Below are 27190 nucleotides of genomic sequence, written 5' to 3'. Positions count from 1 at the left end.
AATAAGCCCCAAATTCCTACTAAAACAGAGCGAAACCAGGAATACTGTTAAAAAAATATCATCATGTAGCAAGTACTGGGGCACTAACAATATGCCAAGGAGCTTTCAGGGAACTTTTCCCTTCTCTATGAGGGACTTGTGTGCTAGATGAGTGGACTGACCTAGCTATGGACTGCTAAATAGAAAAATAGCAAGAAATTGATTCAGGAAAAGAAGATCTTATTGCATCTGCTGACAATGGATACTTTAAATCCACCTCTCACTGGCAGTTCCTAGAAGACTTCAAGGATTTGGGAAAAGAACAAAATTAAATAAATCATATGGACAGGCTCCTCAAAAGAGCCATTTTTAAGGTGCTGTCAAATAGAGGAAGAGAATGTTGGAGGAAAGATTCTCAGAGAATGGTGTAGGTTTATTAGCTCTTCACAGGCGGCTAGCTTAGCCCCTGGGCACAGCCAACTGAGATGCAACCAGAGGAAAGGAAGGGTGGTGACTGGGAGGGTTTTACTGATGCCACTTTTGGGGTGAGGCTCCCTGTCCATCCCTGAATAAAAGGTTATCGTCTGGGACAGAATAAGGAGACTTGCTAAAATTAGGCATTTCCAACATGGTAGTGTGAAGACAACTGTTAATCATTGCCAAGCAGCTTTGCATAAGGCCTCATTCTTATTTAGCATTACATGGGAAAAATGAAAAGAATTCTGGTAGAATTTCAGTATCTGAAAATAGATATAAACAACTGTAAAACTGTTAATCTGTTATGATAATCTGAAGTACAACTGGTTTCCACAGGAATAATATAATAATAATGATAATCTAGAAAGGAAAATATGGTTTGTTTGATTAAACTTAATCTTGTAATATTTCCCCAAGGCAGCTGACTTATTCTGGCTACACAGCACTCAAATTCAAAGCTTGTATCAGAGAGCTAGTATAGTACTCACTGACAAGTCTAGTTCAGTGTTCAGTGAAGAGATGAGCGAGCTGGGCTGATTCTACTGAGATCCCACAGGGATCTGATCATAATCCTCAACATATTTTTTCTCTTAAAACATCTACAGTCTATTGCTGACCTGAAAACTTTGCTGGTGAAATGTGCAAATGAAACACAGTTTGTCACTGCCAGTAAAAACACGGAGGCACACTGATGTTCAACCGATCTGAAATCACGTGGCTGCTTCACAAACCAACTATCCAGCAATGCAGCCAGGAGCCATGAACTATTTAGCTGTGGAAGTATTTAGCTTTTTCCAAGCTGTATTACAACCTCTAGCTGATACCAGAAACACTGTTTTGTTGTTGAAACAAAGACATAGGAAAACACAGCGGTTATAACTGACATTCAACAAATTTAGGCTTGAAACAAGGTGATAAACTTGGAAATGCTTTACGAAATGGGGGAACTGATTCATGGCTGCTTGAAGTGCTTATAGGTATATTACCTTACTTTCGAGACAAAGGCATTGCTCTTTCTGACTCCTCTCCCATCTTTCACTCGCTGATGACTCATCTCGAAAGCATGGTAAGGCATGGTAAGGCTCCCACAGACCATGCCAGTGAATGAAAGGCACAACTGGCAGAGTCAGAAGAGCAACTCCTTTCCCTCACCCTACACAGCCAAGAAAACGCGTTGCAAGTCTAAGACCACGCAAACAACAAGCTGGTGTCTTTTAGCTTGCTTCCTGGAAGGATCAAAAAGAAGGTGTTCCAGCTGCATAACACGTGAAATGCTTTCAGCTGTTTTTGATCGCTTGTGTTGGGAGGGGAGACAAGCTAGAACTGAAGACAGGAGAGACAGAGCAGCCCAGGACCCATATGTAGCACCACGAGTACTGCGGTAAGCCAGATGTAGCTGCTTGGTGTCAGCTTAGAGCTGCAGGGAAAGCCTGCTGCTGCCATCAGATGCTGAGCTCTTCAGCAGGGCATTTGCCACGTGAAGCCATCTAGATACTCCCCATGCAGTTATCTCAGCAAATTTTGGAGTAAGGAATAGCAAGGTACGTTATTTATACTGAGCGTTCTTAGGCAGAGAATCTACTTTGCACAGTATTCTACAGAATTGGATTCTGACATATATTTGGGCCTTCCACAAATTATTTCAATGTCAAACTGCCCCTAATTCTGGAAATTTTTTCTGGAATATATTCCTCAGTGTCTGTACTCAACAATTCCATATCAGGTAAAGGGCTTTTCCCATTTCTTTGATCTATAAAACTTATTTACATGCTGGTAATGCAATGGAAATATATATTTTAGTTAAAGGAAACTATCAGGAGATAGAAAAGCTTTGCCATGGGCAGGGTAACCTGTCACCAGATCAGTTCGCCCAGGGCTTCATCCTACTTGGCCTTTGATGCCTCCAGGGATGGGGCATCCACAGATTCTCTGTGCAGGGGTTTGGAACTACATGATCTTTAAGATCCCCTCCAACCTAAGCCATTCTATGATTCTATGATAAAAACGGTGCACTTTATTCTCTGAGGCCTAACAGACATATTAAAATAAAAGCAATCCTTTTGTATTGCAGCTTTTGATTGGACTCTACCTGTCAGAATTTGTGAGTCCACCAGCTTCCTTTCTTGCTCGGGTATCCACATTTTTGTCAAAGAATCTATGTATTTTTAAAGGTATGGCACGACATTTCTTTCTGGCTCAGACAGGAAGACAACAATATTTGTCACAATTTGTGACAACGCAATACAGAACTGGAGCACTGTGAATTCTCTCTCTGACTGGCTAAGAGGTGGACTTGCAGCTAACTGGTTACTAGAGACAAAACTATAACAATCTTGTGAAGGCCTCAGAGCAAACACCGTGCTTCCCTTCCCTTCCCTTCCCTTCCCTTCCCTTCCCTTCCCTTCCCTTCCCTTCCCTTCCCTTCCCTTCCCTTCCCTTCCCTTCCCTTCCCTTCCCTTCCCTTCCCTTCCCTTCCCTTCCCTTCCCTTCCCTTCCCTTCCCTTCCCTTCCCTTCCCTTCCCTTCCCTTCCCTTCTTCCTTTTCTTCTCACTTGTTTTTCATCTCTTGCTTGCCTGTCTTTTAATAAATAAAAGTACTTCCTTGCTCAATCAACACCTTGACTCCATTCTGAGTCTTAATTCAAAGGGTCTGGGAACAACATAATGAACTGCGAGATGCTTCGGCTTGCAACAAAAATAACATGAAAACTGAAGTTATATTACACATTGTATATTCTAATATACATAGTGTATATTAATATTCGAATACATCCATATTATGTTTGTGTATTCTAATACAGCCACAGTATGTATGGAGAAGGAGTATGAATATGAGAGTGAATTTATTCACACAGTAATTTATTACATACTAACACTTCCTCATTCCTCCCCAGCAGCCAGGGCCAGCACCTTTTCAGATACGTGCACACTCTAGTTTGTGTACCAACAGGACAAAGTAGGAAGCACCGCTCATCTTTCTCACCTCTTAGGTTTTTTTGCAGGACTGCCTGTGGTGATACAGGTGAAGTACAGGCTGTCCTGCTGCCCGTGGACCCAGTCCGGGTCATGCATCTCCCTTAAATCTCATCCCTGCTGCTGGTGGGATAGGCTGCCTAAGAAGGAGCCCTGCTGCACTGTGCTCACTCCTGCCAACAGCACCCAGCAGTGCATACTCTGCACCTCTGCCCACTGCTGCTGGGGGCAAACTTTCTGCAGGGCATTCCTCACACTCTACCCTTCGGCCAGCGTAAGTGAAGTTCCTGGGCTGCAAGAGCAGGCAGCAGCAGACCTGCTCTGGGATGTACATTGTATTTTTCAACATAGGTACCACCATTAGCCCTGCATTTCCATCAGCAATGAGCAAGAGCCTGCATGCTGAGCTTGCTCGTAACGATCTGCACCAGCAAAGGTGATCCACTGTCACTGTTGCCACTACTGAAATTCACTGCCCATTGCCTCACTGTGCTTACACCCACTGTTTGGTCTTCAGAAAGGTTCAGCAAGTGTTGATGAATGTCAGCAGGTGTCATATTTTTCTACATGGAGGAATTCAGTGATACACTTTTGCTCCATGTAGGCTTCCAATCCAGACACCATTCTGTCAGAGTGCCCCTCTGCTGCCATCTGTCACACGGCAACAACGTGCGACGGGATATTGGTGGAAAGGTTCAACCTCTACTGCTGTACCACCACTACCCATATCTGATGGTGTGGGTAAACACAATGAAATAGGAGGCATTACTTTTGGAGCAGCTCTCACGGATTAAACCTATATTTGTACGCCCTCAGAATTCTTTTCATACCCCAGAAAATCTAGAAGAAAAACAGCGCTCTGAACCACTTGCACTTTTGTTTTGCTTTAATCATCCCCCCCTGCCTTCCGCCTGTGGGTGGTCACAGTGCGCTGCCCGGGCAGCTCCTACACGCACTTTCAATAAAAGCCGTGTGGGTAGACCTGCTGGAACTGGTTACCCGCGGTAACTTGTGAAAGGGAATGCCCTTTTTCCTTCAGCCACCCTCCCTCCCACACCGAATTCTTTGTTCCTGTGATGTGTGTACTCTCACAGACTGCACTGTGAGGTCCTGAAGCTGCAGCCGTAATGCAGTCCTACCCAGCAGCATGTAAACCTCCTGTGAGGGGGCCTGAGACACTGATGGTGAATGTTTCGGTTTGGGAATGGGTCCTTATGCCACAGTTGTAGGGGAGCGGTGCCCTTACACTACTCTTCCCACAGAGCTACAGAACAGGTTCACTTTTCCGTGCATCTGAGCAAGGAATCTGGCAAGCAGAGATATTTAGTGCAGAAGTACAACAGCTTTTCTCCCAGGTCCATTGCTAGCTGTGTGCTTGAGGTCTTCGGCCCTTCCACAGCAAGGGAGGAGATAACAGCCAATTGTATGAGACTGATTTTAATAACTCTAACACTGCTGTTCACAAATGAAGTGGAGATTAAATAAATACCTCTGCAGTGTATCTTAGGTTAGAGCAAATGACGATTAGATCTAAATGTTAAGAAAAGAAAACCTCTTGAAAATCAAACATTATCCCAGCATTGGCTGTGCATTACATGATTGACTGATGTAAATCATAGACTCACAGAATCATAGAATGGAAGGGACCCCAAGGATCATCAAGTTCCACCCCTGATGCCACAGGCGGGGCCACCAACCTCCACATTTAATACTAGACCAGGCTGCCCAGGGCCCCATCCAACCTGGCCTTGAACACCTGCAGGGACGGGGCATCCACAACCTCTCCGGGCAGCCTGTGCCAGCACCTCACCATTCTCACAGTGAGGAACTTCCCCTCAACATTCAACCTAAATCTTCCTTCCTTCAACTGAAAACCTTTTCCCGTTTGTCCAATCACCATCTACCCAAGTAAAACGTTGATTCCCCAACTTGATTGAAATGGCACCCCGCAAACTCCTAATTCAGCAGTCACAAAGCTAACGTAGGGGTGGATTTGTGGGCATGAAGCCAAGAGCTCTTGTTCACCTCTGGAGGAAACTGTAAAAATAATGAGATTTAGCTACTGTTTGTTCAATCAGTTGGAGGCTTCTACCCCACCACGCTGTGAAATCTGTGGCAATGTGGATGTGTCCTGTGAAAATCTGCCAATTGAACAGCTCTCGTGCAGCTGTTTCCACGTGCAGCCCTGTGCTAATCATAAAGCGCAATTCAAATAGCCGCATTTCTACCATGTGAGCCACATTCAACCCCATTTGTTTCAAAGGATGCCGAGAGAGCAGCTTCCTGTGCAGCACTCACCGCAAAGCACTTCAGAACCCATTTACACGGCTTGTAAGCCAAGAGGGGGAGAAAGCACAGCGAGGCAAGCAGCTGTGGTGTGCTTTGGAAAGGTGCAGCCATCAGCAAGTCGGAAACTGGAAAAAAGCTCACATTCCACACGCCTGAAGAAAACACCTTTTTGCACTGCATCTCTGTATAAAGATTGTGATATTTACTGTGATACACATAGATGTATATGCTCAGTTTTACAGAACCGGCAGTTAAAAAGAAATGCAGTTTAAGAGGACAAACCACCTGCTGGAGGAAGGGAGCTGACAGAAAGCTCCCCAGGATCCTCATTAGTAAAAGCTTCACCAGGAGTAGTTTCTGGGATGCAATTAAGTATCCTATGAACCGGTTCTCAATCAGTTCTGTGCAGTGCAAACTGCAAACACAACCAGCAACGCTGCCTGTGATAGGCAGAGTTAAAACGACCTGTAGCTTGTGATTCACGCGCAGATAGAAGCAAATTAATTATTACGTCTCTCTCTTACTATCTCAGATATAAGGAGCACACTGTGAGGGAAGCTGGACAGTTTCGTGGTACTTACAGTCCTTAAACACCAGGGCAGGGTCTCTGTGAGGCAGAACTCGGGCAATCACCAGCTGCAAAGACTCCAGGGTTCTGTCCATCTCCGTCCTGCTTTACCAGACAGCGGCCACCAGCTGTCCTCATGCCCGAGCGAGCCGAGCCCCGCACTGCCTTCCTGCAGCAGTTCATTGATGCACCGGGCTCCTGAGGAATATCCCCTCGTCTCCCAATCAGGCACTGCCTCAAACTCCAAGGCACTCCAAGGGCCCACCTCCCCCTGCGCTGCGCTAAGGAACAGCAAAGCAGGCTGGCACGCTCGGTGCGCGGCTTCCTTCTTCGGAACACACCCACCGGCGGGCAGGGGAGGAAGAGACCTGTGTTTCACCCCGATGAGGACCGTGTGCTGGAGCTAAGACCGCTCTGGTTTACGTCGAGTGAATGAGGAAACCCCTTCACTCCCCCAGACTCTCAAACTGTAGGGAAAGATTGAAAATACGGTGCTTCATTAAGTTGTAAAGCTGCTCCACGTGCACTGTTGTGGAAGTAGCGTGCAGGCTTCTGCTGAGGAATAAAAGCTGCACACAGGAGCTATGATCTTCTTCTTCCTTTAGCCCTTTGATATTAGACTTTGATATTAATGGCAAGAGGAAAATGAATTGAAATAGCAGAATTAAACTTGTGGTACTGGGTTAGCTGAATTTGAATCTGTTCTCCTCACTCCATACACAGCGTGTATTAAAACGCCAGCAAGTTAAACTACTGACGTGTAAGAGAAAGGTGCAGTGGCCTCAGCAAGCACTCCAGTCAGGGCAGACACAGATGCAATGGCAAAAGCTTGAGTACGAAGTATGAATGTATGCACAGCGCTGCCACACACATCTGTGTAACAGCCACGAGCTGCACCCATCAGGGCTGCACTGCTGGTACAGAATGCTTTTCTGTCAGTTCCTGTAAGGTCTGCCTGGTTCAGAACAAAGCCATAAGAAAGCGTTGTTTAATTACTATGGTCCTTCCTTCCATGTTCCCAAACAATTTTTATCTTTTTTAGGATGGAAAACTGCAACACAAACTCGGACTTCTATTAACACGTGGCATTGCATATAACAACTGCGTTGTACAGCCTATATTCACTCCTTGTTTTCAAATTTTGCTTACAAGATGAGCCAACGTTATGACTACTAAAATACATTGAACAGGTTTTGTTATAACCCACACGCATGCTCCTTGCTGCTGAACAGCAATGATGCCTTTGTCCTGACCACTGCATTGCCTTAAGTCCGCTCTAAATAGCACTCTGAAGTTCACTCTTTGTGTAAACGTTGCTGTGACCTTCCATGACTTCAGACATTTCAGGAATTCTGCTGCTTTAAAAAAAAAAAAAGAAAAAAAAAAAAGCTTAATAAAGATGTATTAAGTGGTAACCACGAGGCTGTTCCTCCCTCCCTAACTCCAGTAAATGGAAGTGATAACTTACAGCCATCCATTAGAGTACCTTTAAAACAGTTAATGGATGTTTTAAAGGAACGATCTGAAAATAAACAGCAAAGATTTCCATCACCCCTTCTGTTCCATGGAGCTGAATCAAATGGGACAGCCTTTGTGTATTTTTGGAACCCATTACCAACACAGACTTCAGGTCGTGCACCAGAAAGAACTCATTCACTGTGAAAAGTTCAAACTTAGAAGTCAAAGAGTGCATGTGCATCTTTAGGCAAAGAACTGCAGTTGAAATACTGTTGTCACTGAAACAACCTCTTAATAGGTAACAGCCTAGAAACATAAAAGGATGTTTTTTTTCCCCTTGATGTTTGAAAAGGAAATGTAATTAACTTAGGTCACTTTTCCGCTCCAGATAAAATGAGCTTTATCTGCATCAGGAAATAGGCTTGCATGTCTTGATTGCAATCACTGGCATCTAAGATTTAATTGGACTTCTGTCACCAGGCTTTCCCACAGCTGTGATGCTACAGGTAGCATCTTGTCACTGGCCTGCCATGGTTTTAAGGATGCTGGCAATGTACAGATGCTGGCAATACTAGCTTCTGTATTGTAGCAGCAAGACCAAAGCTAGAAGCTTTCAAATCAAGAGCATGATTCAAGACAGAATAGAGCTTGTAGTTCTTCAATTAACTACAACCTGAGTTAGCAGGTAGAAGGGGCAAAGTAGAACAGATAGCATCGGATGTGTGCACATAACATCTAAAGTATCATTCAAGTTCCTGATTTCCCCCAGGCAAATAGAAGACGTACAGTGTTGGAAACTACAGACTGATAACTTAAACTTCACCAAGTTATCCTTCTGCAGAAAGGCTCCACCTCACATCTCAAGTGCAGTTGATCTTCTAGGTCTTCAGAGCCCCAGGATATAACACAGTAAAAGGCATTGTAATATTTTTTAAAAGAGATATAGCAGTGAGGACTGTGAACTTATAAGTCACTAAAGGAATTAAATTTATTGGTAACTGCACAGGTGCATCCAAAACTCAAGTGGATGCCATATCCGTACAGCACTTGTTACACTTCTTTCTGGGCAAGACTTTTATGTGAGATTACTTAGAATGAAGATTTAAAAAAAAAAAAGAAAAAAAAAGAATTGATGAGATCAAAGAAGGCATATTGTTATATTGTTTGATGGTCTTTGTACAGGTTCACAAGAAACCTTACAGAGTAGAAAAAAATCTTACAGTGCAGAGAAGATAACATAAACACAGAAAAATCAATTTAAAACAAGATACTGTTGGAAATGTCTATAGTTAAAAGATCACACCTAGATTTAGTTTAAACTAGTCAGTGGTTTTAACTAGAAACACAAAAGAAAATTCTCCAAGCAAAACCATAGGAACAAGAATGATATTTATTAGCTTCCAGAAAAACAGTGTTGTACAGAAGAGCTGTTGCTCCGCTGTAGAAAAGGCATATTTCTTATTAATGAAATTCTTTCGACTGTATGCACTATTTGTTTCCTGACGTTTACAGTAGTTTCAATAAATTATCCCCAGAAACTAGCTGCATCCAAGCTTGACTTAATGTTCTGCATATTTTCTCGGCGCTGTTTGGTATAAATATTTGCCTCTCCTTTCTGCAGTCGTTGTCTCAGAGCAGACTTCTGTTGTTTTGTCAGCTGACGTTTTATCTTCTTTTTCACCAGCTCCTACAAAGAAACAATTCAGTATCAGAACTTTGCAAAAATCATTTAATACTAAAGACACAGCACAGTCATCCTGTATTTTCACTACTAACAAGGACATGCAGTGGGGATCCTGACTGGAGACCACTGTGTGACAACACGCTGGTGATCCATGCCAGGGCTAATCCCAGTGTATCCAAGCCTGCCCCTTGCAGCCCTCAGCTTTGTGCTACTGTGTACAGATCCCTGGGCTTCGGGGCAATCTGAGTCAGCCCCTTGTAACAGAGAAGCCTGAAGGCAGCCCCTGGTTGGTACCAGCAATTAAGACTGCTGTCTAATTTCATCTTTATCAAATAGAGCAGCAAGAAGTTATCGTGAAAACATCATTCTCTTTGACAGCAGAAAAGATGAACAGAGGTGTTTCCCTGTAAGACAGTCATAGTATGGTTTGATTCACCAAAAGGGGAGAACTACTGCTACAGAGAAGGTCTACATGGTGGATGTGTGACTTGGACTCCAGTTTGATGCTACATTGTTCAAGACTCCAGCATCTGAAAGGGTATAAGGTTATCTGTGCTATTATTTTCTCTTAGTGTTAGCTCTAATAAGTAGCATTTTAAATGGTATCTTGCACAGTGTTAAGTGCCTGAATTACAATGGACCAGCTAAAAAAAAACTACAGTAGTTTTATGATATGTCATGCTATTTACCCTTTTGCTTTCATTCTGAGTTCTACTATATATTGCGATGGCAAAAGGTATCCATAATAAAAATCAATCCATAATTTAATAGTTACAGCTGTAAAGTGGTGCTGGGAGAGCTGCAGCCTGTGGGACTGCTCAGGGGGACCCAGGGGAGGCAGGGGCACAGAGGGACCAGGGATGACTAGGGGAGAAGTGTCATGGGCTGACCACAGCACCCACTGCATCTGCACATGTGCTGTCCAAGGGGAGAACACAGAGTAGGGTGAGTGGGGGAAAGGTGGTTTTAGTTTGCTTTCAGTAATTCACTGCTCTCTACTGTTATCAATAGGCAATAAATTACATTAATCTTGTTTACGTTGTGTCTGTTTCACCTTAGAATTTAACAATGAGCTCTTTGGAAATTAACTGTGTATTCTCTTTAAAAGCATTCCTCAAGTTTTCCTGAAGAAAACTTAACAGAATTGGTTAAAACTGATCCACTAATGTTTTCCTTCTGTCAGCAAAAGAAATATAATTCTCTGCTTTTTATAGGTAGAGCCCTTAAAAGAGGCTTCTCTACTTCTGCTGCAGTGAACAAATGATTTTATTCATAGTTCAAGCAAGAAATCCTGCAACACAAATACCAGGTATTTCTGATATATAATCATAATGTAAATTTGCAAGATTCTACTGCTCAACCACAGCATGCGAGTCTCATTTGTCTTACCACCATTCTAAACTATAAGCAAAAACAGAAAAAATTTCAGAGTAAACAAATTTACATTTACATTTTACATTATTTCCTTTAATTAATTGAGAAGAGTCCCCAAAAGATTTCCACAAGTACAGCCAGACACTTTATTTTGTCTGGAATAGTTTATTTTCTTTAACTCATACTGCTTTTGCTTCGGCATACTCCAAGTTATGACTGTACCTACTGCTATTACCAATGTTGCTTATGTATGTCCATAAGAATTCCTTCTGAGAGTTCAATCTGAAAAGTCTGTTTTAATATGTTTCTCCATGGAGAAAGCTGTATAAACAACAGAGAAGTACTGGCAGCAGTTACAGTGGGTCTTACTGCAGTGGCTTTGTTCGTTTTAGTTTTGTAGTCATGCCCTTATGTTACAAATAGCTCATACACATATCCACCCTTTAGTTCTACCATTTACTTCTAGAATTCAAACTTTCAAATAAGATTTATCAGTGGGCAGAAACATCACTTTACTCAGCGTATGAGCATGCAAATGGGATGATTATTTAAGGTGAACTGGATAAACAGGATGCTTACGTGACTGCACCTCTTGAAAGCCTCTTCTGCCAAAGTGCTTTTATGTTTCTTTCAGAAGAGAATATTAGGTACTTACATGCCATTTGAATATTTTCTAACAAGTTTTATGTGTCTGTGTACAGAATAAACATACACCCTCTAAACACTCAGAAAGGCTTCTAGAATTACATCATGACCACTGCTACCACCTAATGGTGAACAGAAGTATAACTTCAAGTAACCCCTACAGAAATTTAAAGCAATTCTGCACACTTTAGCTTGCAAACAGAGAAAAAAAACCCAAGCATACACAAAAATCCAACAGCTGAAAAAACACACCAGACTGCATGCACCAGAGATTAAAAAAACTCCTGGCAGGTCATCCTGGTTCTTCTTTACCCAATTCCATAAATCAAATCCAATTCTTTGTCTCCTTAAGAAGATACAAAGCCACTCTCTACAGTAAGAACTGAAATGACTAACGAATGTGAAGTCCTGTATAAATGTCTTGAGACAACTTCCAAGCATGCCATTCCGTGAGACATTTATTTACACACATAACTGCCCTTTCTTCCTCTCAAAACTATAATGTACTTCTTAAAATATAATAGAGGTAGCTGTACTGACTAATGTATTGACTATGGTTGAAGAACAGACATTAAATTCTGCTGCAAAACTTCCTGGTTTATAGAATGCTGAAAGTTAAATTCAAATTATTGGAGAAACTACTACTAAAACGGGTTGATATAAATGTTTCAGAAAAACATGAAGAAATCTCCAAACAGAGCAGGTTAAATCTTTGATTATATATTCTCTTCTAAAATACAGAAACATTAATTGTGTAGCAGAGTTCATTTCTATTAAGCGATATGGAAGAACAGATTATATGACCTATACCTGCTGCTGTCAAATTAAAGTTGTTTACACAAGTGTAGAGATTTTTTAACAGAACAAAGAACAACAAGTGGAGTAAAGTGCTGGATATAATTCACATGTCAGCAATTAGAAAGTTATCAGTACCATTTGTCTATGACCATGTAACTGCAAACCAGAGAGGTACGTGGTAGTAATTACTGAAAACCCAATAATTCTAGAAGGTATTTTTTACAAATACCTACTAACATCTACGTGAAATTTAAGATGGTCTCAGAGTTAACTAGATGATAATAACGTACTAATAGCAGTAATAATTACCGGTGGAATGGTTGAACAGCTCCCGAGACTGCTGACTGATGTGGTCCTTGTTCTTGCCTTGTTCTCAGCAATATGAGGTATATTATCTTCATTTCTAAAATAGGTAAAGTAATGTTTTATTCCACCTAGCAAAATTAACATGCTTTGTGTTCACGATAATCACAATTTAGTCATAATATTTTTGAGATATAATTTGAAAACCGCCAGCAGAACATTTAAGTACTACAGAACATCTCCAATTTAAACGTTAACACTAACAGTTCAACGCAGGCATTTATGACAGGAAGAGCTACTGCACAATAGGCACTTGTGTATTGCACACATGAAAAGCAGCCTGTTACTTCTACAGGACAGGACAACTGCTGCATCATACATATGAAGTGTTACATGTACAGTACCAATCATCAGGAAATATGTGCTGTTTTAAGAATAAATTTAGTTTGCACTTTGAATTATGGTGGCTGAAGAGCAGTCGTTTCTGAACTACCTGAAAGATTTTCATTTTCTGGGAGGCAGTGCATGTTAGACAGTAAAGATCAATATTTACCTGTAAGGCTTCAATGTCTTGTGTAAAGTTGACAAGTCAACCAGATCAGGGCATTCATCATCTTCCTTGTCCTTATCAATGCAGTGATCTCCTTGAGTTGCCTTATTTTTGGAGGTACCTTCAAGCATCCTTTCATGCTCAGGAAACAGAGTTACATAACTCACTCCATCTTCACTGGATTTACAACACACAGGTTGCCCTTCAACCTTATCTAAGGCAGAACTCGACTCTGTCAAACTCAGTTTTTGTAGATTTTCACTAGTTTCAGTGGTATCAGCCTCTTCATTGTTATACGTTGCATCTTCAGAGGTTCTGCTTTCAGAATCCTCTTCGTGTATTAATTCTACATTATCTTCCTGATTACTTCTGAAGAATTTGAGGTTACTCTCAGCAAATTCTTCAGACTCTGATACCTCTGCTGTATGATCATCCTCATCAGAGCGCAAAGGGTGAAGTAGTTCATCATCTTCCTGCATTTCTTTGGTATAGCCACTGGCAGCAATCTCTATGTCAAGAGAACTCTCTCTTCTGAAAGAGAGCAGAAGAGAGCAGTAAAAATAGGTTTTCAATATGTTAAATCATCCTGCTATGGATGTGCCATAAAATAATATAAATTTTAATTACCATAATATCAAAAAAGACTGTACTCTGTTGAAACATGCAAGACAATGTGGGGCTTTGAGTACTTAGCAGAATATGGCCTAACAGAAGCAAACTGCCACAGAAGTTTCCTCAATCTCTAAGATCAGTATTTATTTACTTAAATAACTTCATTTTAACATAAACATAATTTGGTTTTAAATTATACTAGTGCAAACAGAAAAATAAAGGGCACACTGGCACACACTGATATAAGTGCAACTCTCCCTTGTGCAAGAGTTCAGAATGACATAAAAACCTACTCACTGCAACAGCTTCACTCTCAAAGTACATGAAAAATTAATTCACTTTTCAAAAAAACAAACAATATTGTGAATAAAACTTCACAGAATCAAAGAATCCTTCGAATTGGAAGGGACCTCTGAGGGTCATCTAGTCTAACTCCCCTGCAGTGAACAGGGACACCACAACCAGATCAGGTTGTCTAGGGCCTTATCCAGCCTCCCACTGAAAGCCTCCAGAGATGGGGCATCAACCACATCACTGGACAACCCATGCCAGTGCCTCACCACCTCACTGTAAGAGATTTTTTCCTTATGTCTAAACTTTGAAGATAATATTTGAAGAGGCAGTCCGAATGTTTACTACCATTCTGAAAACTAAATTTAAAATCGAAACCTACATTAATACTCAATATGCCAGAACTGTTAAGGCTTTTAAGAGTGGGAGAAGATGATTTTGCATCACTGTAATATTTCCTATCTATTTACCATTTGGATTAAGATTTTGCATCAATCTTTTTCCCTCAGCTGTAAGCAGAAAGGCAAAGGAGAACGCAGACCATTTTAAGGCATACGTTAGTTTTTGGATACTATTTTAGTAACTGACAGTGAAGAAAACAGAGAACCTTCTTACTGTGAGAATGACAAAAATATTTCAAATTGCATAGTTTGGCTTTTCTCCCCTCCAGTTCTCCTGCAAGCATCTCATACAACTCTTTTCATAAAGCCAACACAACACCAAAGATGGGGCAACTCAGATTTAGTTGGCATCTTCTACCTGATGTCTTTGAATTCTGGGAAGAGCTCACTCTCATAGTTGAAGCGTTTCTTAAAGAACTCCTTAATACAGTTAACATCTCTGTCAAAATACCTGTAAAAAAGACAAATGCACAAAAACAAGAGTCAAAGTAAATCTATTGCAGTGACAAAATCTTATTGTGTACTTGTTTTTTTACTCATTTTATTTGCAAGTTAATGACTTATTAGGGACCTAGAGAAAAAGCTAACTAGCTAAATAGTATACAGTTTATTTCTAAGTATTCCTTAACCAAAATAAATCATCCTCTTCGAGGAGCAATTAATTTTAAGTTTATCCTAGATATTCCCAGTCATTCATAAATGAAACTGCACTTGTAATGTTATTTAGGACACATGATAAAAATGGTAGAAGTAGAGGCAGATTATGAAAATAAAGCACGGTTGACTCCTTTTATCAGAACTTAACTTAACCTGTTTTGAAAATACCATTAGCTTTTTACCTACCATTCAGCATTTGGATGCGATGTTGATATCATCTGTGGAAAATCAATCATAGTGACATGGTCATCGTTATCCAATATGAGATTGAATTCATTGAAATCCCCATGAATCAAACCGTGATTGGCAAGTTTTACAATTAGATCCATTAATTCACTGTAGACAGAGGCAGGATCTTCCATTTGGCGCACCTGGCACCTGGAAAGTTCAAAGAAAATATCCTGAACCCTGAAGGACTTAATTGATATAGGTAAGGTATACATATATAATCAAATCTCCCATATTTTCACTCACAAAAACATATTTTCAAGTCTAAGTTGGAAGGTAAGGTGAGGATCCAAAACGTAAAAAGCTTAGGACACTCTAGAATACACACCAATGAAAACAAAGTACTGGAAACGGGCAAGATACACATCACCTTCTCTTTATAAACAGCACGAAGAAGCAGTTGTTTTACTATACCAAAAATTACTAAGGAGAAGCCAGAACTTAAAATCTTCTTGTGATACATCTTGGCCTGAATACAACATTACAGTGTTATGAGAGCAGATCAGCTGCACAACACTGAAAGAAAGCACAAGGAAAGTCCAGCAGCTTTCAAACATGCTGCTGCTGAACATTTTTGTACAGGTGGAAAAATTAATTGGTGACATTTCTCATAGGGACAGGTCTTAAAATATACCCCTCGTTCTTTGAACTTGGAAGTCACATTAACTGGTATCTTCGGAGATTGTTGTTCATTTGAAATAATTTTCATACAGCATCTCCTTCAGATTAAAACTGCAGAACAGGGTGAGCATGGTAAAACTCCACTGCAGATGCCCACGTGAAACCAATCTGTCTAAAGGATAGATGTGGAATTATTTAACAAACAAAGGGGATTCAGAATACATTGAAGGTACTTAATTAAAAGGCACTTATTCCACGTTTCTCTTCAACTGTTACACTTTGGGATAATCACTTTTTGATTGAACTACCTATTTTAGATATTCATTACCATATCAAAACACAGACTGTTTCGTTCTAGCACGTGATACTTTAAATCTCTGGATAAGCACTTATGATATTCTACATTTTATAGAGTATCAAATACATTCAGCTATGCAACCAAACCAAACCATTCATTCACACACAATTTTTATTTTAAACTACTAAAAGATTTTGAACAACTAAAGAGAAGTATTCCTTCTTATAAAAAAAGAGTATACATGATAAAGAGTACACATGTAAACAGAGCAACTCTCCTCACTTCCCCTCCCCCCTTTTATTTTTAAACACAAGGTTTGGATTGGAGAGCTGCAGTCTTACCTAAATTGCCACAGCATGCAATATGAACTTGATCTCAGAACATGGAGGATATACAACTCAGTACTGAACACAGCAGAATATATAATTTTGCCATAGAAATCAGTTGCACCAGTAACATCTGCATCACACTGCTCTTTCAGCGTATTGCATACTTCAAAGAAATTAAGTCTACATCACTAGACTCAACAAATAATAAGAACAAATAATACATTTTTATTTAGATAAATTGGTGTATGGCAAACAGGTATACAGGTATTGGACCAGAGAGATTATCGCATTACAAAGAAGTAATGAAATAAAGATCTCACCCATGTCCTGGGCTCACAGAAGGGCTCCAAGAGGAACGATCTCCAGATAGAGATCCCTCCTCCTTGGGAGTCAGCCCTTAAATGGGGTCCAGGCTGCACCAGGCAGCCACCAGCCAGGCTCCACCCCTTCTGGTCACTCACACTGAAACTGCGTTCACCTGTGCCCCTGCAGCTGACTCAGCACTCGCCTCAGGTGGTCAATTCAGCCTGTGATTCAATAGTTCCCATACAATTGGTCAGAGAAGTAAGACTATAACTGAACAGGACTGTAGCCATTGCAGGCCAAGCAGCTTTACTACAATCAGAATTCACTCACAGGATAAGGAAAAATGCAATCCCTGCTTCCTTACTGAATTTATAATCATTAGGGTTTCTGCGGAACAGAGAATTCAAGCTACAGTACTTACAAGGGATAGCCATCAAGGAGCTCCATAATAACTGCATGTCTGTTGTAGTCTACAGGTTTTGGAACAGGAAATTTTCTGTCATACAAAGCCTGGAAAGAGTCAACACATTGAAAAAGTAAAAAGAAAATTGTTAGAAAAACATTACATGTATGATGAACTCCAATCCAAGATAACCACAAGATGTTAGGATGGAAGCAGCATACTGCAGATTACTCAGATGCCTTCACTAAGGTTCAGATTACTGGACAGCTTTATGTTATCTATCCAAAAATAACAACATTCAACTGAAATCCTCTAGGAAAACTTGCTTCAGTTTCATACGGCTTTTGTTGCAAGGCTTCATTTTAACACTGGATGCTATACAAGAAGTACAGCATTGATGTTCTCTGAAATGCGTAATTTAAGTCCAGTAGGAAAATAAGCATAAATTCTATCAATGCTGCAAATACAAGGTGGCGAAAAGATAGTATGAGAAGTATCTTCCAGTCTATTACACCATTGTTGATACTGTGCAAATGGCCACCTACCTTCATGTAGGCAAACTCCTTCATTGCTGCTAGCCGGGATAAATACAGCCACGACATCTTATGCCTGTGCTTATGGTAGTCACGCTTATTTTTCAGACTGCGAAAAGAAGTTCTTCCAAGCCTATGCAATTTCATTGCAAACTGCTGCTCATCTTCATTTGCAACAATATAAATATCTAGAAGAGAAACAGCAACACAGATCTATGAAATAAATGGTACCTGACAAGTCTATAATGAAAAAGTATTTCTGGCATAGCAAGGTCTACCATACTTAGTCCAGCAGTAAAGAGAGCTATATTTATATACTGTCTATTAGTGATCTGAGATGGAAGAAATTACTGAAGAGAATATGGTTCTCCATTAGTAGAAATACTGACGTTATCTGAAACATCTTTCAGACCAAGAGGTAAAAGTAGCTGGAATGAGGAACTGAGACAATTCAAGGTCTCTGACTTCAGGTTCCTACAATCAGGATAGATAGGTATTTCTCCAGGCCACCTGTACAGCGTGGAACTATAAGCTTCCCAAACAGGGAAATACAGGTCAGATGCTAAATTCCAGTGTTCTTAAAAACACGCTGGAAATGCTACCTTCTTTCTACTGACTCCCAAGGGACCAACCTCTTAATTTTAATACCTAGTTCATATTTCATTTCTACCATTTGTCTACAACAACTCTCTTTCATTAATGATGAGAGACATGCTGTGCCAAAGTACAACCTACATGTAAGAGAAACCAAGACAGCACTCCAATAGTTTTGACTGTATATTACATAATTTTATTTTATAGGTGGAACGAAAAAGCTGAAGTTACCTTTTTGATAAAATATTTCAAAATCCCTCATGAAGCATGACACATTGGGCATCTGTCAGCAAAATACCTTTTAAGTGATGAACCAAAATTTGGAAAAAATGGTCAAACTGGAACAACACTTATAAAAAGAAAAAAAAAAACCACAACCAAATGCAGTCAAAAGCCTCATGAAGAGAGCCACACATCTTGGTGTTTGACACTTTAACTGAGATGACTATCCAAAGATACATTTACCAAGCTTCTAGCAAAATGCAAGCAAAAATACTGACATGTTTCCTCCAAAAAAACACCAAAATTAGTACTTTTTTTAATTACCTGATTCTTTGCCAACACCCATCTGGTTTCCAACAGAACTGATGACTTGCCGGGAGGACAAAGTTTTCAAGGCAAGGTAGTCATATCCTGCATTAGTTAACCGATAGCCCTGGACCGCTAAATAAAAATAAAAATAAATTATAAAACATTTCATTCCTTATTACGGACACATTACCTTAAACAAAAAAAAAAAAACAACCACCTAGTTTTAGTCTAGTTTCCTGATCCAGCACAAGCAATTATGATACTCTAAATGGCATGGAAACGGCATTACTTTTGAAGATAATTACCTAGGTGATATACCAGGGATTTAGGATTGTTGTGGGGCTCTAAACCAATCCTTAAAACTCTGAAGGATGGAGACAAAAAGGGAAGGAATTTCATGCAGACTCAAAAGTGAGCTACAACTACAGGGTTGACGGAAATGGGCAAGGGCCTGCTACACTACTGCTTGACAAGTGGAAAGGGATAAAAACTACCTTACTAACTGTTTCTGCTGAGGTGCAGGTCATATGACTTTTGCAGTCTTTTCCAGTTTGTGTACTATGATAAAAGTGTAACACATTTAGGTTGATTTCTGTATGCACTTGAATATTACCTTAACCAACAGCTATTTCATATTTCCATGAATTTCGTAACGGAGCCAAGGGGACTTAAATGCTCTCCTTTCCAATCTTTCCAGCCTATGAGCTCAAATGGAATCAGCAGTTGAGCAGACAGGAATATTATTTGTTGCTGAACAAATCCACGTTCCCAGGGACCCCAGAGAAAATGAGGTTAGCAAGTGCTCCAGATGTCTGTGTGAGCCAAGCAATGGTACTGCAGCATGAAGAGGGGTGAGAGGAGCCCAACACATAAACCAAACTCACTTTTAGTTCGTTCATAAGCCAGGAGCCTATGCTTCCCCAGCTCTCTCAAAATTTTGTTACAGCCACCGTGCTTCAGGCTTGCAATAGAAGCGATTAAGCTGGCAGGAACTATTTCATGGTTCTTCATTCCCATTTCCACCTAAAATGGCAAATGAAAAGTGGGTCTGTTAGCCAGCATTCAGCAGGTGAATAGCATCAGATTCTCTACGAGTCTAAACCACTTCTCTCAGATAAGTAACCGAATTAACCCTTCATGTATATATGTACTATAGTCTTCACAGAATGCCCTGCATTGGAAGGGACCTGAAGGATCACAAATCTCCAACCCCCCCGCCGCCACAGGCAGGACCACCAACCTCCACATTTAATACTAGACCAGGCTGCCCAGGGCCCCATCCAACCTGGCCTTGAACACCTGCAGGGACGGGGCATCCACAACCTCTCTGGGCAGCCTGTGCCAGCACCTCACCATTCTTTCTCACAGTGAGGGACTTCCCCTTGACATCCAACCTAAGTCTTCCCTCCTTCAACTTAAAACCGCTCCTCCTTGTTCTGCCATTATCTGTCCTTGTAAAGAGTTGACTCCCCTCCTGTTTATAGGCTCCCATTAGGCAGTGAAAGGCTGCAATGAGATCATCCTGCAGCCTTCTCTTCTCCAGGCTGAACAAGCCCAGCTCCCTCAGTCTGTCTTCACAGCGGAGGTGCTCCAGCCCTCTGATCGTCTTTGTGGCCTTCCTCTGGACCCTCTCCAACAGCTCCCTGTCCTTCTTATACAGGGGGCTCCAAACTCGTAGAGCGCCAACCACAAAACGGCAGCCGGCCGGCTGCGGTCCCAGAGTCGGGTGGAGGAGCAGTTCTGCCCGCTCGGAGCGCTCCCGCCCGCACTCCTCCGGTAGGCAAGGTGCCATGCGGGCAGCCTGCGCGGCTCTGCCAGGGCGACGAGACCTCCCCGCCTGCCGCCCGCCTACCCCCGCTCACCGCTGTTAGGACTCGGAAGTGCTCCTTGGAGAGGTACCGCAGCATGACCACGTTCAGCTTCCCCATGGCGGCAGCCGCTCAACCCCCGTCCCGCACAGCAGCACGCCTCAGCCACGCCCGCACATGCGCAGAGCGCGGAGCGCCGCCTGCTCAGGGATCCGGCTTGTCTGGATCCTGGCAGATGCATAGACGCTCGTGTCCTCAGCCGAATCTATGCTTAGAATCTTAGCCGAATCTGTGGTTAGCTGGTCACTGAGTGGTGATCGGCTCAAAATCGAAACAGAGAAAGACTCCTCTCCGAGAGTGACTCGACCATTCCTCGCTGTAAATGACTTAATCCGATCAAGCGTGTATCTGCCCAGACCGACTCCCCAACGGAAACACAGTCCCGGCCACGACCGCACCTGCGCACAGGCCGCGTGAGGCTACGAGTCAGGGGGCTGCCCATGAACAGGAAGTCGAGGGAGGCTCCTCCAGTGCGCCTGCGCTTGAGCGGCGCACTCAATGCCGCGGGTTCGAATCCCGGCGTGCTACCGTGATGAAGGACGGCTTTTTCTTTGTATTCCTTTTATTGCCCTAAGCAGGACTTGGGCTAAAAGAAATGGAAGCGCATAACGACACGATTCCTGCCGCGTGCTGTTAGGGGGCAATGCTTGGAACTGAAGGACCTGCACTTCCACAAGCAGCGTCTCAGCCTCTGTGCTCCCTTCAGGGCGCATCTGCAGCTGCTGGCGCTGGGCCTTGTCACTGCTCCACAGCCTCCTGGGGACAGCTGGAGGGCCTCCTCCTGCCCTTTCCTCAAAGCGCTTGTGGCCTTCACGTTTAGCAGAGGACAGTTTGACCTCCCATTGCACCTGAAGGCTTACAGCTCAAAGTGTTACATCTGTTACCAAGCAATAGTAAGGAGCCATCGGGGAATACCGCAAGAAATACTAAATCTGCCATTACTAAGGAGTGACCAAAGCCAACCTAGGTGTGGAAAATGCAGTGATGTATGATCCCTTAAAATCTGTTTTAACGAGTGTTGGTAAATTAAAATCTCTGTGAATGCTTAAGTGTCCTGAAGATCAATCAGTCTGTAGGTAACAGCCGCCTTAGATTATTTTATTGAGCTTTTTTTTTACAGAAAAACTGTTTGCTGGGAATGCTGGAAATTTTCCCCTCCAAACACTTCAAAGGAGAGCTGGCAGTCTAAATTCATGTTTACTAAATGGGAAACGTTTTTACTGCTCTCATAGTGCTGTTCTGTATTGTGTATTACCTTGCATTGATGAGAGCTTAGTTTATTCTGTAAAATTAATGAAAATTTAGCTATCCTGTCATTGCTTTTGTAGTAGGACATCAGTGAGTGTGTGATGAAGTTATTTTTGCCTTTCAGTATATATAAAAAAAACGTCTTGTAAGAAAGTCCATTAATAGGAACTTATCTGAGTAAGAAGCAATGGTTTTAAGCTGAAACAGAGTACGTTTAGACTGGATATTAGTAAGAACTTTTTCACCATGAGGATAGTGAGACACTGGAATATGTTGCCCAGGGAAGTTGCAGCTGCCCTGCCTTTGAAAGTCAAGTTGGGCAGGGTTTTGAGCAAACTGATGTAGTGAAAGATGTCCTTTCCCGCAGCATAGGTGTTGGACTAGATGAATTTAAAGGGCCCCTTCCAACTCAATCCATTCTATGATTCTATGAAATAATTGTAGTTGATCAGCTTTTGTTCTGTACCTGTGTTGACTGGTACAAAACAATTTATTTAGGGTAGTTCTGCTTGATTCATTCTACATCTTTTCTCACAGACATTTTGGTCCTTGCTAGAAACATGTTGTTTGTTACTGTCTGTCATTATGCTGCCTTGCTGCAAGTCTTGACTAGCATGAAGATGGACAGAACTGCCAACTGAAAGGTTCTTTGTGCCTCATAGTGTTCAGATAGTCAAAACTAGTTGGTAATCAGTAGTCCATATGCTACATGAACTGGTGACTGTAGAGTGAACTGCTGCCTTTGTGGAGGGCAATTGTGTTTTAGAAAAGTGTGGACTAAATTAAAGTTGTTTGTTTGTTTGTTTGCTTGCTTGCTTGACTTCCCTTCCCTCCCACCCCTTTTCCACTCCTGCAAGATGGCATGGCAAAGAGATTATCTTCTGATTGTTCATATAGGTTCTCCTGCTGTAAGGATTCTTTGGAGAAATAAAGAGGAGTAATATAATATGTGTGTGGAACTTCTAATTGTTCTAATCAATCTCAGTGCTCTGAGCTATTGCTTTGTGAAAAAACAAAATGTAATCAGGAGTCATTTAACTGCACTTGTTTCCTCAGTATTTGCAGTACATTTTCAAGAAAGCATTAGAAGAGATGCAAAAGAGGTGAAATATTGTTTGCCAGTTGATGTATGTGAGTAATGCTCTTGACTTAAATGCATAAATTTGACATGTTTATTTTAGCTAGATTTTATTTTTAGTTTCTCCATGATGAAGTTTCTCCGTGATGAAGAATGGTGCATCCTTAATTGCTCTCTGGTGTTTTTTTCTTGGTGAGTAAGCAGCCTCAAAAGATGAGATAGTTTAACAAAGTCTGCTTGAAACACTGGGAACACGTGACCATGTGAGTATCCAAGTGAGGTATCTCTCAGTAAAAGAAGGAGGACGTTAACCTACTGTACAAATAACTAATTAGGAGAGTGGCTGCTTGAATATACTCTTACAGTAGGTCTGAATATGGAATTACCGACTCTTACTAAGAGTATGAGTTTATCTCTGATATGAGCTACTGCAGCCTTGTATAGGATTCTAACTGCAGCAGGTCTTCAGTTATACTCTTAATAAAATATAATTTTGTGTACCATGTAACTATATTAGGAGCTTGCATGCATGCACCTTGAAAATTGAGCTTGTAAACTAAGATGTTAATTGTTCAGCAGAACAGTTAAAAAATGAGTCTTTCATAGCGTTCATAAAACGCCTTCTGATCATAAAGTCAGAAGATTAATCATGAAACTTCTCTGGAAGGAGTTTCAAAATAAGCTTCTACACTTAAGTAACTGTTAAAAAGGGCTGTAAAAATTAAAATAAATTTAAAAAGAATAGGATTACATTTGACTGAACAGTATACTTCTAAGGTCCTGGTTGACATTAAAAAGAATACATACAGGAACATTATATTTTTTTTATATTTTTAAGCACTAAGGCTTTCACCCATTGTGTGTGTGTGTGTGTGTATGTGAATGATCAATGTGGCAACAGAAGGAGCTTGGTGTTTGTAGAGCTTTTCTAATGAATAGTAGAGTATATGCCCAGTGTACAAATGCTGCACCTTCCCTTCTAAGGATAGTCTTATAAATCACCCGAAGCTTTAGTTGAATGTGAGGTTTGAGCAGTGCAGTTCATACAGTGGGCTCTTTCACTGCACTTTTAGGAAACTACTGTTCTCAAGATAAATATGAATGCTTAGTGATTTTGTTGCTGCAGGTATCTTATTTCAAATAAAAATTAGTAAGAGCTCCTTAGGGAGTAGGCGGGGGTAATGTTACAGTTTCTAGTTTAGGATACTGCTAAGGTGTCTGAATTTGTAGAAAAAGTGATTGCCGTGTGCAGGAGCCCACAGTGGTGGCTGTATGCTACCTACATGTTTATACCTGGAATTTGAGACCAACATCTGGCACTTCTCAAGGAAATGTTTGGTCACTTCATGAACCTTAGTTGGTGGTCAAACAGCTTGCTTTCCACTAGAGTTGTAGCTTGTCCACTACGTGTGAGGTCTATCTGGGGTCTGTTCCCTAATTTGGCTGAACACAACCTCCTGAAAGGCTGTTGACTCAGGATAGTGGATACTTTCAGAGTTGATAAAATGGGAACTTTTCCATTCTAATTCAGTACTGTAGAATGTATTGTGTAAGAGAGACCTTTTACTTGTTTTTTTTCTACCGAGTGCAAGGCCAGTCTTGACATTGCTTTGCAATAATTGTGTGTTGTATTCTGAGACCAAGGCTTTGTCAGTGCTACTGTTTCTCCAGCTTTGAGTTAAAAATGATTCTGATTGTGGTTACAGAATAATTTGTTTTGTGGAACTGTGATCCCAACTTTAACCTTGTTGGTGTTCTACTACTTCTTGTTTACCTCGGTGTTTTGCTAACAGTATATATATATCGCCTTAGTTTTTTAAAAAGCACACGCTATTCTCATTTTCACCCCTTTCCACAAAGTACAGAATGTTCAGAATGCTAGAAGGCCATATATTAAAAGATGAAGTGAAAGGCAAATATTTCAAGCTTGATTTAACAGCTCAGACAGATTTAATTTTCCCCATAATTGTTGTCATTAGCTCAATTGATTTTTTTTTCTATTTTCCCTCAAAATACTGTCCGTGGAAGTTTTTGTTCTATGAATGTTTTCAATGATTCCTTAGTAAGATGTTCCCAAACCAAAACCTCAAAGAAAGCTTAATATCACGAGTACAAAGTATGTCCTTTAAAAAGATCAGATTAAAAATAAGTGATCTTGCTACAGGAATTCTAAATTAGACATTTTCATAGAATCAGAGAATCATTTGAGTTGAAAGAGGCCCTTAAAGGCCATCTAGTCCAACTCCCCTGCAATGAACAGGGACACCTACAGCTACATCAGGTGTTCCAAGCCCTGTCCAACCTGACCTGGAATGTCTTCATGGATGGGGCATCTACCACCACTCTGGGCAACCTATTCCAGTGCATCACCACCCTTACTGTAACAGACTTCTTCCTTATATCCAGTCTAAATCTCTCCTCCTTTAGTTTGAAACCATTTCCATTTGTCCTATCACAACAGACTCTGCTGAAGACTCTGTCCCCTTCCTTGTAAGAACAATAGCGAAAGGCCTCTATAAGGTCATCCTGGTGCCTTCTCTTCTCCAGGCTGAAAAGCTCCGGCTCTCATCCTGTCCTTACAGGAAAGGTGTTCTGTCACTTGGACCACTTTTTCAGCCCCCCTCTGAACACCTTCCAATAGGTCTGTGACTCTCCTGTGCTGAGGACTTCACATCTCGATGCTGTGCTCCAGGAGAGGTTTCACCAGCGCAGAGCAGAGGGGCAGGATCACCTCCCTTGGCCTGATGGCCACACTGCTTTTGATGCAGCCCGGGGTACAGTTGGCCTTCTGGGCTCTTTGGGCACAGTGCTGGCTTGTGTCCAGCTGCCCCTGGGTACCCCTGGGTCCTTTTCAGCAGGGCTATTCTCTATCCTTATATGCCCCAGCTTGTACTGATAGCAGAGGTTGCCATGACCCTGGTGCAAACTATGCACTTGGCTTTACTGAATGTCATAAGGTTCTCCTAGGCCCACAGATACTGCAACTTTTGAGCTAAATACTAGCTATATAACTATATATCTTTTTAAAATCAATTTCAGAAGTCTATTGAAATGTGAGTCCATGCATAAGCACCTAATTTTTTTACTGTACCTCAGTTTGTCCAACTACTGGGAATTAAAAATAAGAATATAAGGGCTTGCTTGTTAGACATAAGAGGAAGTTTTTTTGTTTTTTTTTTTAATAGCTAACATATGATGTTTGGACAGTTTACAACCTATACACTTATTCATTTAATGTCTTCACATTTTACTGTCCTTTAAATCTGCTTCATTAGAAGCAGGAGTAGATAATTTTTTGGCCCAGTTTTTGTATCTATTTGGATCAGAAGTTAAGCATCCTTGCACTCTGAAGGAAGTTGAACCACGTAACTATCTAAAAGAATTACAGGTTCGTGATAACTGAATGAAGAACAGATACAAACAAAGTAGAAATGGAGTCTTCACTGGGAGAGACTGGAAATTTATTTAATGAATTTTGTGAATCTGGGCATAATATAAATGAGATGTTCTGGTGGTGCAGTACATAAACATGGGAATATTTTCTCTGGCTCTGGTGTATTCTGTGTTCTGGCCAGCTTCTGGCCAGCTAGTTGTGTATTAATCTTGTCGCTGGGAGGAATTTACTGAGCACAGTCCTCTGATTTAAGAGTAGTTTTGTATAAGGCATGTTAACAGCAAGCAGGTTACTGGAACAATAGTTGATAATAGGTATACATAAACTTGTAGCCAGAATACTAAAGTATATTTTGGAGATATTAGAGGATGGTGTTCTTATTGTATTTATTTACGATCTCATCACATACACGTCATAGAAATGTTATGGTGAAATATACATATTTTCAAATATAATGTGATAATTCCAGGCTTATGTTTCAGTCTCCTGTAAATCACCTAAATATTACTTCTCAGTCCTGTTTCGGTGTGAGTGCCTAATGGATGTTTTGCTTTTGTCGGGTTTTTTCCCCCTTTTGTGTTTTGCCCTTAGTTGAGGAAGTGTAAAGAACCGTATGCTTAATGGCAGGCAGCTAGAACCTTGCAGTCCTTAAATATCCAGATATCAAGGGTGAGATATTTTCATAAAACTGGAAAAATAAA

General features: G+C 41.1%; 2 protein-coding genes across 5 annotated transcripts in view; both read right to left on the bottom strand.

Annotated features, from left to right (window-relative positions):
* The window catches only part of LIX1 (limb and CNS expressed 1), a 30131-nt gene extending 23509 nt beyond the window's left edge, over window positions 1-6622 (bottom strand). For all 4 annotated transcript variants that reach the window (NM_204347.2, XM_040655329.2, XM_040655330.2 and 1 more), the window contains exon 1: window positions 6299-6622. In NM_204347.2, the coding sequence (NP_989678.1) occupies window positions 6299-6380 (82 nt within the window). In that variant the 5' untranslated portion in view covers window positions 6381-6622. The remainder of the gene's footprint in view (window positions 1-6298) is intronic.
* Window positions 6623-9115: 2493 nt separating this feature from the next.
* RIOK2 (RIO kinase 2) lies at window positions 9116-20882 on the bottom strand. The gene is made up of 10 exons (NM_001006581.3): window positions 20764-20882; window positions 19786-19924; window positions 18917-19033; window positions 17789-17964; window positions 17262-17350; window positions 15245-15436; window positions 14760-14852; window positions 13101-13628; window positions 12554-12647; window positions 9116-9430 (listed from the first exon to the last, which is right to left on the bottom strand). The coding sequence occupies exons 1-10, from the start codon at window positions 20827-20829 to the stop codon at window positions 9269-9271; spliced, it is 1656 nt and encodes a 551-aa protein (NP_001006581.3). The 5' UTR covers window positions 20830-20882; the 3' UTR covers window positions 9116-9268.
* Between the last annotated feature and the right edge of the window lie 6308 nt (window positions 20883-27190).

Source organism: Gallus gallus, chromosome Z (assembly GCF_016699485.2).
Source record: "Gallus gallus isolate bGalGal1 chromosome Z, bGalGal1.mat.broiler.GRCg7b, whole genome shotgun sequence".
NCBI classification, from domain to species: Eukaryota; Metazoa; Chordata; class Aves; order Galliformes; family Phasianidae; genus Gallus; species Gallus gallus.
The sequence above is the reverse complement of the archived record's forward strand: the minus strand, read 5'-3'. Positions and strand labels throughout refer to the sequence as shown.

Bases quoted from the DNA above. Each gene is read 5' to 3' on its own strand.
- RIOK2 (NM_001006581.3), bottom strand. From the start codon at position 20,829: ATGGGGAAGCTGAACGTGGTCATGCTGCGGTACCTCTCCAAGGAGCAC. The intron at 19,034-19,785 runs GTGAGTTTGGTT...ATTTTTATTTAG, and splicing joins GGCTTATGAACGAACTAAAA to CGGTCCAGGGCTATCGGTTA. The intron at 15,437-17,261 runs GTAAGTACTGTA...TGAACTTTCCAG, and splicing joins CTCCTTGATGGCTATCCCTT to GTGCCAGGTGCGCCAAATGG.